General features: G+C 37.2%; 1 protein-coding gene across 2 annotated transcripts in view; it reads left to right on the top strand.

The window, feature by feature from the left end:
* Window positions 1–12,773, top strand: part of ELOA (elongin A) — an 84,571-nt gene that overhangs the window by 50,251 nt on the left and 21,547 nt on the right. The window contains exons 8-9 of one of the 2 annotated variants that reach the window (XM_033955919.1): window positions 3,918–4,098; window positions 5,741–6,026. In XM_033955919.1, the coding sequence (XP_033811810.1) occupies window positions 3,918–4,098; window positions 5,741–5,763 (204 nt within the window). In that variant the 3' untranslated portion in view covers window positions 5,764–6,026. Of the gene's footprint in view, window positions 1–3,917; window positions 4,099–5,740; window positions 6,027–12,773 lie in introns of those variants that run through there. The other variant, XM_033955918.1, reaches the window with a different exon arrangement.

Raw genomic sequence — 12,773 nt, 5'->3', positions numbered from 1 at the left:
AATTAGTAATATTCTGAGGTTCATTACAATTCAAAATAGGTGAAAGTATGGAACCTTGAGGGACCCGACAGGAGGAAGTGTCTATAAAATACTGAGTGGAGTGGACTGGTAGATGTGAATCATTTGTTTATTCTTTCTAAAAATACAAGAATTCGGGGGCATGTAATGAAGCTACTAAGTAGTAGATTTAAGACCAGAGAAAATATTTCTTCACTCAGCGTGTAATTAAACTCTGGAATTCATTGCTGGAGAAATTATGTGGTGAAAACAGCTAGCTTACTTAGCAGGGTTAAAAAAAGGTTTGGATAATTTCCTGAAAGAAAAATCCATAATCCGTTATTAAGATGGAATTGGAGAAGATCCACTGGTTATTCCTAGGATAAGCAGCTTAAAATCTGTCAGGTGCTTATGACCTGGGTTGGCCACTGTTGGAAACAAGATACTGGGCTTGACGGACCTTCGGTCTGTCCCAGTATGGCAGCTCTTATGTCTGAGCTGAAGCAAACCTGAAATGACCTAGGTCAGTGCTTCCCAACGCTGTCCTGGAGGACCACCAGCCAGCCAGGTTTTCAGGATAACCCTAGTGAATATACATAAGAGAGATGGAGGTGACAGACATGCAAATCTGCCTCATGCATATTCATTAGGACTATCCTGAAAATCTGACTGGCTGGTGGTCCTCCAGGATAGGGTTGGGAATCACTGACCTAGGTGAAACAAGGAATGGTGTAAACCTAGATCACAGTCTCCAAAGGCTCATTGTCAGCCAGGTCAAATGCTGTCAGTTCTGGGGCTAGAACCATAACAGCAATGCCACCCACCCAAGTTAGCGTTGAAAGACTATTTTCAGCTCTAAAAATAATCAAGTCAGATTTAAGAGCTTCTATGAAAGAAGATCTGGCAGAAGCAATTCTGTTTCTTAGAACAACACTACATTGAGTTATTTTTGGATTTCATTTAACAGCTATTCTACTGTACAACTATATTCCAAGTTTAATATATAAACTGTTTTAGGTTGTCTAGCTTTTGTTTTTGTTCATGTAGTTAAGCTTTGTTTTTGTTTTAAAACTACCAAAGAATGTTTTTCATATTTTTAAACTGGTAAAGTTCCTGATTTTTATGCATGCTATGCTACTACTTTATAGCCACTTGATAAAAACAATAAATAAAACCTTATTGTTTTCATTTTTTGTCTTTTGTTTAAACTGACCAATACTGTAGAGCGTCGGCTTCCTAGCAAGTAGTTCTGTGGTTAAATGGTGTGTATGTTGCCTTCCTTTAATCAACGTGGAAAATACATTAGCATATTAAATACAGAGGAGTTGGAGTTGTGGGTACCAGAAACTGAGGAGTCGGAGTCGAAGGCTTTATCTATCGACTCCACAGCCCTGCCTCTCACTGCCCATCCTCTGGTCTCCAGATTCATGAAAGGACTTTTCAATGTTAAACCACCTCTCAAGCCTCCTCCAGTGGTTTGGGACCTTAATGGAGTTCTTTCCAGGTTAATGAAACCTCCATTTGAACCTATGTCTATGGCTCATCTCAAGTATGTTATCTGGAAAGTCATTTTTCTCATTTCTCTTCTGCCAGAAGGGTCAGTGAACTGCAAGCACTGGTTGCGGATCCACCATTCACAGTGTTTCACCATGATAAAGTAGTTCTTCGCACACACCCAAAGTTTTTTGCCAAAAGTTGTCACTGAATTTCATCTCAATCAATCGATTGTGCTTCCAGTCTTCTTTCCTAAGCCTCACTCTCACTCTGGAGAAGCGGCTCTACATACTCTGGATTGCAAGCAAGCTTTGGCCTACTACCTTGATAGAACCAAGCAACATAAGAATTGTCCATCGTGCCCAGCAGTCCGTTCATGCGGCGGCCCCCAGGTCAAAGACCAGTGCTCTAAATGAGTCCAGCCTTACTTGCGTACGTTCCAGTTTAGCAGGAACTTGTCCAACTTTGTCTTGAATCCCTGGAGAGTGTTTTCCCCTATAACAGACTCCGGGGAAAACACCCTCCATAGATCTCAACTTTTGATCTTATGATTCTAACAAGTTGGGACATCCTATTTCCAAGAGATCGATTTCCAACTGGTTGGCTTCCTGCATATCGTTCTGTTATGCTCAGGCTGGACTGCAACTGGAGAGTCATGTCACAGCCCATAAAGTTAGAACTATGGCAGCTTCAGTAGCTTTCCTTAGATCTACATTTATTGAGGAAATTTGTAAAGCTGTCACCTGGTCCTCAGTTCATACATTCACATCTCATTACTGTCTGGAATCTTTCTTCAGACAGGATGGGCACTTCGGCTAGGCAGTATTACAACATTTATTTTCTTAAAGACCAACACTCCCAACATCCCATTCTGGTTAGCTTGGAGGTCACCCACATGTGAGAATATGTTGCCTGCTTGTCCTGAGATAAAGCACAGTTACTTACTGTAACAGGTGTTATCCAGGGACAGCAGGCAGATATTCTCACAACCCACCCACCTCCCTGGGTTGGCTTCTTAAATGGCTTACTAAACTGAGGGACCGCATACCTACATTGGGCAGGAAGGCACCTCGCATATGCGCAGCGCTGGCTATCGTGAACTTTCTGAAGTCTTAAAGTGGCGATGCACTTTTAAAGTGTCAGTACTGGGGCTCCATCAGAGACGTCTCCCACATGTGAGAATATCTGCCTGCTGTCTCTGGATAACACCTATTACGGTAAGTAACTGTGTTGTATTGCACATCCTGGCCTGCCAGGAGAAGTAAGAAACTTCAATTGATGGAAGTCTTGACTCCTCCCTCTGCTAGCAAATCTTGCAGCATGCCCCTTGGACATCAGTTTTGTATTCCTACATGAAAGACTGTAGGAGCTTATCTCTTCTGCTCATCTAGGGCATAAAGCCATAGACCAATCTGCAGTGAGTTCAAAATGTGAGGAAGCATTTTTGAGGAGGTTTCAGCATGATAGGCCAGGGAGGAATAATGTTTCATCTAAGCAGGTGTGACTGCCTTAAGAGAATGTGGTATGCTTTCCTTCATAGCTTATATAATGGCCAGAATCCTTGATGATGTAGGCAGAAGAATGAAAGATAAGGTAGACAGGAACAACCTCATCTAGAGCTTGGCGGAGTGTTGTTGCAAATAGAACTTTGTCTTCCAGGAGGAGGGTATAGAAGTCATTGAAGAACTCCTGGTGTTAGCTGTTGGCATTTTCAGGTGTAAATGTTGGTGCATATTTTATAAACAATGCACATAATTTGCAATTCCACCTGTGTTCTGAAAAAACTGTGCCCCAGAATAAGCCTAAATGTTAGTGCTTTTTAGGGACCCTGCATACCTTGGATATTCTTAACATGGGGATAATTTTATAAAAGCCATTTATGCATGAAAACTCCTTTATGAAATTACTCCCAAGGTAATGGCGGAATAGAAATCACTAATGTATCACACTCTGTATCTTACTCTGATATACTTGTGCTTATCAAATATTATCTGTCATTTTGATGTTTATCTCACACGCCCATATGATTCCTATCTTCTGTTCACTGTTCTGCTCCAGCTGTGCACCTGGACTTAATTTCCCCATCTGCTACTATGTTCTGCCCTGCCCTCTTCCAGCTGTGTTATCTGTGCTTCATTTCCCCCATTTGTTGTGTTCTGTCCTGCTCCTGTTGTGATCCTGCTCTGTGCGAGTCCTCTGCTGAATTACAGAATCTGCTGCTATGCTCTGATTTGCTCCATGGCTGTACCATGGCTTAATTTTTTTCATGTGTTGCTGTGCTATGTCCTGCTCCATTTGTGATCTTGTGCTGCCTAGTCTGCTCCAGCTGTGTATCTGAGATCTGCTGCTATGCTCTGACTCCATATCTAGGTTTTTCCTTTGTGTTTCATGAAGTTGCCAATCTTATCACAGACTTTCTATTTTAGGTGTTAGTAGAGGACACAGATCGATTATGGATGAATCACTGTCAGCGGGACTTTAAGAAAGAGAAAGCTGAGGAGTTTGAGTCCTGGAGAGAGATGTATCTTCGTCTCCATGATGCAAGAGAACAGCGACTGCTGATGTTAACGCAGAATATTCGTTCTGCTCATGCCAATAAGCCAAAAGGTAAGTGTTAAATTGCTAAAGATTCATAAAGCAGCAGTATGTCAGGATCAGTATACATGAATGGAAACGAAAAAGGATTCTTAATCCTGGAGATATCTTGCTTTTGTTATAAAGTGTGTGTACATGTAAGGTTTATTACTGAAGTATTTTACTTTCTGCCTCAGTAAAAAAAACAAAAAAACCTAGGGAATCGATAGTCAAAGTGATTTAACCAGACAGGAGAGGGTCCTGCCCTATTAAATCACTTTGACAAGGCCAAACCTGAATATTCAGTGGAACATAATGCCTCTTAACATTTGGGCTGACTGCTATCCAGTTTGTGGGGGTGGTCTGGGGATTTACCTGCTGATATTCAGCAAATGGACATCAGTCCTGTCTTCTTTTTTTTTTTATATTCTTTATTCATTTTAAAACTTACAACAAGTGTACAAAAGAACAACATGAAAGACATTCATACAACACTTGAAATTCTTTTAATAATATCATAAATATGTAAATAAATTAATTTCCCTCCCCCTACCATTAAACATTCCATATATTTATTATAAACTCATTATTAAATCAAATTTTTCCCCATCTTCCCCCTCCCCCCTATATGAAAGAAATACCATCAGAGGAAAACGATGCTTATTCATTACAATATTTAACCAATGGCCCCCAGATCTTTATAAAATTATTAAAACTACCTTTCTGTAAAGCAATTACTCTTTCCATCTTATAAATATGACATAAGGAATTCCACCAAAATGTATAATTAAGATTAGTATAATTTTTCCAATTATTAGTAATATACTGAATAGCGACACCCGTCATTATCATTAAAAGTTTGTTGTTATGTGCTGATATTTTACTTTTTTTTCTCATAGACATACCAAACAGAACAGTATCGTACGATAGTGCCACATGGTTTTCTAATAAACAATTTATTTGAGACCAAATTGAATTCCAAAAGTTCTTAATGCAAGGACAATGAAAAATTAGATGGTCCAATGTCCCCGCTACTAGATTACAGTGCCAGCATCTATTAGATTTAGAGCTATCCAATTTCTACAAACAAACTGGGGTCCAAAAGCTCTATGTAATAAAAAGAACCAAGTTTGTCTCATAGATGCTGACACTGTACATCTCATTCTCCAAGACCAAATGCGTGGCCATTGAGAAGCAGAAATTTGATGCTTAATCTCAATGCTCCAAATGTCTCTAAGACCAGTTTTCGGGTTTTTGTTAAGAAATCCAGATAATAATTTGTACCACTGCGCGGCTTGGTGTCCCAGGAAGTCTGCCTGGAAGCATAGGAACTCCAAACTATATTGATTATTAAGAGTTTTCCATTCAGGGAATCCCACCTGAATAGCCTACTTCAATTGCAACCATTTAAAACTTTGTGCTTTATTAAGACCAAATTTACATTGCAATTGTGAAAAATCAAGCAGTTTACCTTCTGAAATAACATCATTTAAAGTTCTTATACCAGCAATAATCCAGTGCTTCCATAAGATTTGAGATCCGCCAATTTGAATCTTGGAGTTTATCCATAAAGATTGATTTGTTGATTTATTTATTGGAATAGGTGTTAAATTACTAATGCATCTCAAAGTTTTCCATGTATCAATCAAAATTTTGTTCTGTTTATATCTCCTAGGCATTTTGATACTAACAACATGAACTAAATTTAAAGGAAACAAGAGACGCCACTCCAAGTACAACCAATTTGGAGCATTGTCAAAGAGTTCTGGGAGGATCCAATACATGCCCTGGCATAAAATATAGGCTTGATGATACCTATAAAAATTTGGAAATTTTACCCCTACCTCCTCAATTGACTTTTGCAGAGATACTAAAGCTATTCTAGGTCTTTTACCCAGCCAAACAAATTTTGTAAGAATACCATTAAGTTTTTTATAAAAAGACCCCTGAAAAAAATTGGTATCATATTCATTTGATAACAAACTACAGGCAAAATCATCATTTTAATAGTTTGAACTCTCCCCCACCAAGAAAGATGTAAAGGATTCCATTGCTCACACATTTCTGTTACTTTTTTAATAAAAGTTTTTCATTCTCTTTCAAAGTGTCTTCCAGAGTATTTTTTATTAGGATACCTAAATGTTTTAATTCATCCTTTTTCCATGTAAATGAGAAATAATCAAATAAACCTCTATTACAATGCACATTAAGAGGAAGAATTTCTGACTTACTCCAATTTATTTTATAACCTGAAAACTTTCCAAATGTATCAATCAATTCTAATAAGCATGGAATGGTAGTTTCTGGATTTCTCAAATAAAGCAGAATATCATCTGCATATGCCGAAACTTTGTATTCTCTATCAGAAAAGAGAATACCCTGTATCCCCTTTGCTTGTTGAATGGCTAATAACAAGGGTTCTAATGCAATATCAAAAAGCAAAGGAGGCAGAGGACAACCCTGTCTAACCCCCCTCTGCAACGTAAAACGATCAGAGAAATTATTATTAATATATAATCTTGCAGAAGGGGAGCTATACAAAGTTTGAATCATTTGTATAAATCCCGAACCTATACCAAACCATTCCAACGCTTGATACATGAAAGGCCATTCAACACGATCAAAAGCTTTTTCCGCATCCAAAGATATAGAAAAAACCGGATCAGCAATTTCTTTAGATAAATTTAACATATGAAAGGCCAATCTAGTATTATTAGAAGAATGTCTTTTTGCAACGAATCCAGTTTGATGCATATCAATAATAAAAGGGAGAGCCTTGGCCAAGCGCAAAGCCAAAACCTTAGCCAAAAGTTTACCATCAACATTTATTAATGAAATAGGCCTGTAGTTTGAAACCAAAGTGGGATCTCTGTTTGGCTTTGGCAAAACAATTGTTAATGATTCAGCCACAGTACCTGTAATATATTCCTTAGATAATTGGGATTGAAATAAATTTAACAAATGAGGCAATAGGGAATTTTGAAATGACTTATACAATTCTACTGTATATCCATCACCACCTGGAGCGGATCCAACTCTAAGAGACTTCAACGCTGTTTCTAATTCTTTTAGTGATATAGGTTCATCTAAACTTCTTTTCATATGATCAGGAACCTTCGGACCAATAATTAAATTCAAAAAATCTAAACCATATTTCTCCCTACCATCATAAGATTCAGAAGAGTATAGATATTTATAAAAATTTACTTAAAATAATATCAATTTGGTTGTGCTTAACTCCTTTCTCATCTTTTATTGCACTAATTTTTGTTCTTCTTTTCTTTGCTTTAAGGTAATTTGCCAATAACCTACCCGCCTTATTTGAATTTCCATAATACAAAGTTTGCTGAGAAAAAAGATCTTTCCTTATTAATTTCGAAGCTAATTCATTATATTTACCTTTTGCTTTTAAAAGGTCTTGTAAAGTGTCATGCTCCCACTTATCAATCAATTTAGATTCCAAAATTTTAATTTCCTTTTCCAAATTAGAATATTGATTTTTAATTTGTTTTCTAATAAAAGCAGAGTATGAAATATTACCTCTTATAGTAGCCTTAAAAGCATCCCAAACATTTTCCAAAGAAGTTTCATCTGTTAAATTATACTGAAAAAATTCAGTAATTTTTATTTGTAATTCATCTAAGAATCTCAAAATAGGTCTACTATACTCTTGTTGATCTATTTGTAGTTCAATCCATACACCCGCATGATCAGATAAAATAATTGGATCTATGGAAGCTTTAATCACTTGCTGAACTATTTGAGTTGAGACAAGAATATAATCAATTCTAGAGAAAGATTTATGAATTTGTGAACAAAAGGAAAATTCCTGATCATTAAAATGAAGTATACGCCAAATATCCTTTAAATCACATGAATGCGCCAAATTATCTAACCCTAATGATTTTATATTTCTACAAGGTTTTTTATCCAATAATGGATCCATAACAGCATTAAAATCTCCAGCCACAACTAATTTAGAAGCAGCCAGTGGGAGTAACAATTGTTGTAACATTTTAAAGAGCTCATTTTGATTCGAATTAGGGGCATACACATTAAACAAAGCCAGGGCATTATTTCCCATACTCATTCCACATGGACCCATCTACCCTTCGGATCTGAACCTACTAATTTAAAATTGGCTGAACATTTTTTATTAATCAGAATAGCTACCCCTGCTTTTTTCCCATCTGCAGGGGCGAAAAAACATTGTTTCACCCAACCCCAACCCAACCCAACCAGTTTCTTTGATTCTATTATAGACAGGTGGGTCTCTTGAATATAGTAGACATCCGCATTCTGTTTTTTTAAAAATGCTAATGTTTTTTTCCTTTTAATCTGATGGTTGAGGCCATTTACATTCAAGGAGAAAATTTTAATATCCATCCTTAAATTATAAGTAAAATAATCTTTCCAAAACAATAAAACAAATATTCCCAGTCTTCATAAATAGGCATCATTTTCCTGATTTTACAAATATGAACCTGAACCTTACCCCTATTATCCCAACCTTCCCTAACCCCCCCCCCCCATTTAATAGTGAAATCTTGGAAACGCACATTTGATATCAGGTGAAGAAATACTCTACACAAGCATAAATTTAAATTGATTATAGCAGTATGATAAGCCACTAAAATACAATTAAGTTGAATACAAAATATTTTTCATTAGTAACTAAAGCATATTAATTATTCATTAGCAAATAATAGTATTAATTATGAACTTTACTTTAAAAAAATACCATTAAGAATCAAATTATCAAAGAAATAAATGACTTTACCATATTTTAAATAATAATATTATCCAAAACTTTAAATTATAATCCTTTTGTCTAAAGAAACCTTAAAATGAAATGAGATAAAATATAAAACTCTTATATTATTATATAAAGTCCCATCTGAAAACAACCCCTCAAATCATTCCTTATTAGTCCATAACATAAAAATCAATGTATTAAAAAGAACCATCACGTAAACTCCATTCAAAACATATTCAACCTTAAATGTGCTCCAGTAAATTAATCTTAAACTAGTTAAACAACAAATAAAATCTCCTCAATTAATTCTCCAAAAGTATAATGTATTAGTTAGTACTAATATTAATGAAAACATACCCATCCTATTTCATTTAATATCCACACCACTCTGTAATTATCCTTTGAATTAATAATAACTAAATATGACCCGAAGTCATCCTATTTAGATCATAAATATTTAGATAACTTATATTAAATAAAACATTAGAATCGCAAGGTTGTGTAAATAAATAACCTAAACAGTTTCATATCATCATGTCCATCCATCAAGCAACAGTTCTTCCTTTTCATACGAACGATGCTTAGTCCTTTGAAACTTTTTTTCCTCTAGCGTATAAATTGCTTCCGTGTTACCTTTGAAGAACAATAACAGACTGAGGAATATACCATTAGCAAAATCCATCCTTCCAATCATGCTGAAAAAACAATTTACATAAGAAACCCATGTAATGACATCCAAAATCCAAATTACAATCCCCGAAGCAAAGTGAAGATCTTTCTTTCATTTCACCAAGAAGACTGAACCGATAAATTCAAACACTAGAAATTGATATAGTTCAATCCACGTTGACCCCTCACACTTGCACAAATCCATCGCTATCGCACATATCCTTATGAAGAAATATTTCTGGATCAGGCATAAAGTAAGAACAATACGTTATATCTTTCATAAATATTATACCAATATATCCAGTAGTATGTCCATATGAAGTCCGATGAATCCTGCTGATATTTACAAAAATGTCAACGCCGGAGTAAGTGTGGAATCATTAGCAAATAGAATTTAGAGGTCTTAGTCCATGAACTGATTTGCATAATTCCATGAAACTTCTTTTGAAGAATTCTAAAAAGAATTTATCCACCAGAACCATGTATCCAAGACAGTTATTGCAATTGAATTTAAATAAGATTCTATCTTTTCAACGAATCAATCTCTTATATAGCAATCACTGCCATGAAAAAATAAAAATCAAACAAAATAAAGTCTTTTTAACATTGAGTCACATTTCTTTTTTCCTTATTTCCTTTTATGACACCATCGGTTGCTCACATGTATCCAAAAACTCTTTTAACTTGTCCGGATCATCAAAACTTAGTGACTTATTGGCATAAGTTACCCTCATTATAGCAGGGTAAAGCAATCCATATTTAGCACCAAGATGTCTCATTTGAGGTCTTAAATCAAGTAAGTTTTTCCTTCTTTCAGCAGTGGTTTTAGCGAAATCTGACACACTATGAATTTTTGAATCTTGACATTTCAGATTCTTGTTTTCTTTTGCAAGCCGAATAATTTCCATTACCTGCTGATGCTTCAAAAGTTTAAAAATCATCGGATGTGGTCTTGGATCCCTGCCAGTTCTTCTTGCAGGGATCCTATGAGCCCTCTCAAATTCTAATGGATATTTTGATTTGAGAGGCAGAATCTTTGGAAGAAATTGCTCAAGGAAAGAAACAGCATCATTATTTTCAACTCCCTCCGGGAGCCCAATAATTCTCAGATTGTTCCGTTTCCCCCTATTAATACAGTCTTCCATCTCCTTAGATAAAGCATCCACTTTTTCCCACTTTACATTTCTTTAATTCCATTTCATTTGTTGTCATTCTTTTTTTCATGTTTTCAACTTTTAAATCAAACTGCTCCATACGTGCTATGAGATTCTTAAATTCATCTTTAACCTCCTTCAATTTTTGAGCATTGTCAGAAACTATATCCGTAATTAGCTTCAGCTGTGCAATGATGTCACCATTATTATCCTTAGGCAACGGCACCTTAGAAGGAGTCACTGGCTCTATCTATGATCTTTTAGCACTCCCCACTCCTGTGCCAGCCATTTCATTTTTCGCCTGTTTACTCGAGGCCATTATGAGATTTGAACCTCAAAAATTCTTTAAAAATGAAGCTGAATTAGCGGCTTAAAATAACTTTCAAATGCTTGTAAATGCAGAGCTCAGTCCTCACCCGACCATCTGGCTGCACTCCCAAGCCACGCCCCATCAGTCCTGTCTTCTGAGTTAAGTCCACTGGGGGGGATAGGGAAGATTTCAGAGCCCATTTAAGCCATCAAAGACCTCTTTTGACAAGGGTCATTTGAGATAACCTCAGTTGACCCTTTTGCTTCTGTGCTAAAAATTTTATTTCCACTCAGAGCTGTAGTATAGGGTCAGGACTAAGGAAAAGGTTTTTTTTAAGTGCCAGAGTTGAGCGCATTATCTGAGGACAAGTAGGCAGTATATTCTCACACATGGGCGATGACATCCACAGTACCCTTGTATGGACCCTTGTACTGTCACAAGTCCGCTTATACGCGCGTGTGCTGTTGGCTGGCGGGACCGTCAGTTCTCAGTTTCTTTAATTGCATTAAACTTAATAGTTTTTTGTGCCTTCTTGTTTTGATTTTCACTTCTGTTTAGTCATAGAAACATAGAAGATGACGGCAGAAAAGGGCTACAGCCCATCAAGTCTGCCCACTCTGCTTACCCACCCCGTGTCTATGCCTAATGACCCAATTTCCTTATCTTGACCCTCGTAGGGATCCCATATGGGTATCCCATTTATTCTTAAAGTCTGGCACACTGCCTCGATCACCTGCACTGGAAGCTTGTTCCAATGATCAACCACTCTCTCTGTGAAGAAATACTTTCTGGTGTCGCCATGAAATTTTCCACCCCTGAGTTTGAGCGGGTGCCCTCTTGTGGCCGAGGGTCCCTTGAGAAAGAAAATATCATCTTCCACTTCGACACGTCCCATGAGGTACTTAAATGTTTCTATCATGTCTCCCCTCTCCCTACGTTCCTCGAGAGTGTAGAGCTGCAATTTGTTCAGTCTCTCTTCGTATGAGAGACCCTTGAGCCCCGAGATCATCCTGGTGGCCGTCCGCTGAACCGATTCAATTCTGCGCACATCTTTACTGTAATGTGGCCTCCAGAATTGCACACAGTACTCCAGATGAGGTCTCACCATGGCCCTGTACAACGGCATTATGACTTCAGGCTTTCGGCTGACGAAACTTCTATTGATACAACCCAATATCTGCCTTGCCTTAGATGAAGCCTTCTCCACTTGATTGGCAGTTTTCATGTCTGCACTGATGATTACTCCTAAATCTCGTTCTGCTGAAGTCCTAGTTAAAGTTTCTCCATTCAAGAAGTACGTCCTGCATGGATTTCCGCTTCCGAGGGGCATGACCTTACATTTCTTAGCATTGAAGCCTAGCTGCCAGGTTGAGGACCAACTTTCCAATGTAAGCAGGTCCTGCGCCATATAATTCTGTAAACTGCATTCACTTACTATATTATATAGTTTGGCGTCATCGGCGAATAGTGTTATTTTACCTTGAAGCCCTTGAGTCAGATCCCCTATGAATATGTTGAAAAGGAGTGGACCCAGGACCGAGCCCTGCGGCACTCCACTGGTCACCTCCGATGTTTTAGAGAGGGTACAATTAACCACCACCCTCTGAAGTCTGCCACTCAGCCAATCATTGACCCATGCAGTTAGTGTCTCTCCTAACCCCATCGATTCCATCTTGCTTAGCAAGTCATATTTCTCTATTTAATTTATTTTCTTTTTTTTTCTTCATTTTGTTTAAAAGTTCTTGATGTTTTTATTGAATTTCGTTTTTGGGCTTTTGAGCTCACCAGCCTGTTTTCAGGCTGTGAGCATCGGAGTTTT

The sequence above is a fragment of the Geotrypetes seraphini genome, chromosome 8, assembly GCF_902459505.1.
Source record: "Geotrypetes seraphini chromosome 8, aGeoSer1.1, whole genome shotgun sequence".
NCBI classification, from domain to species: domain Eukaryota; kingdom Metazoa; phylum Chordata; class Amphibia; order Gymnophiona; family Dermophiidae; genus Geotrypetes; species Geotrypetes seraphini.
This window is presented reverse-complemented; position numbering and strand designations above follow the sequence as displayed.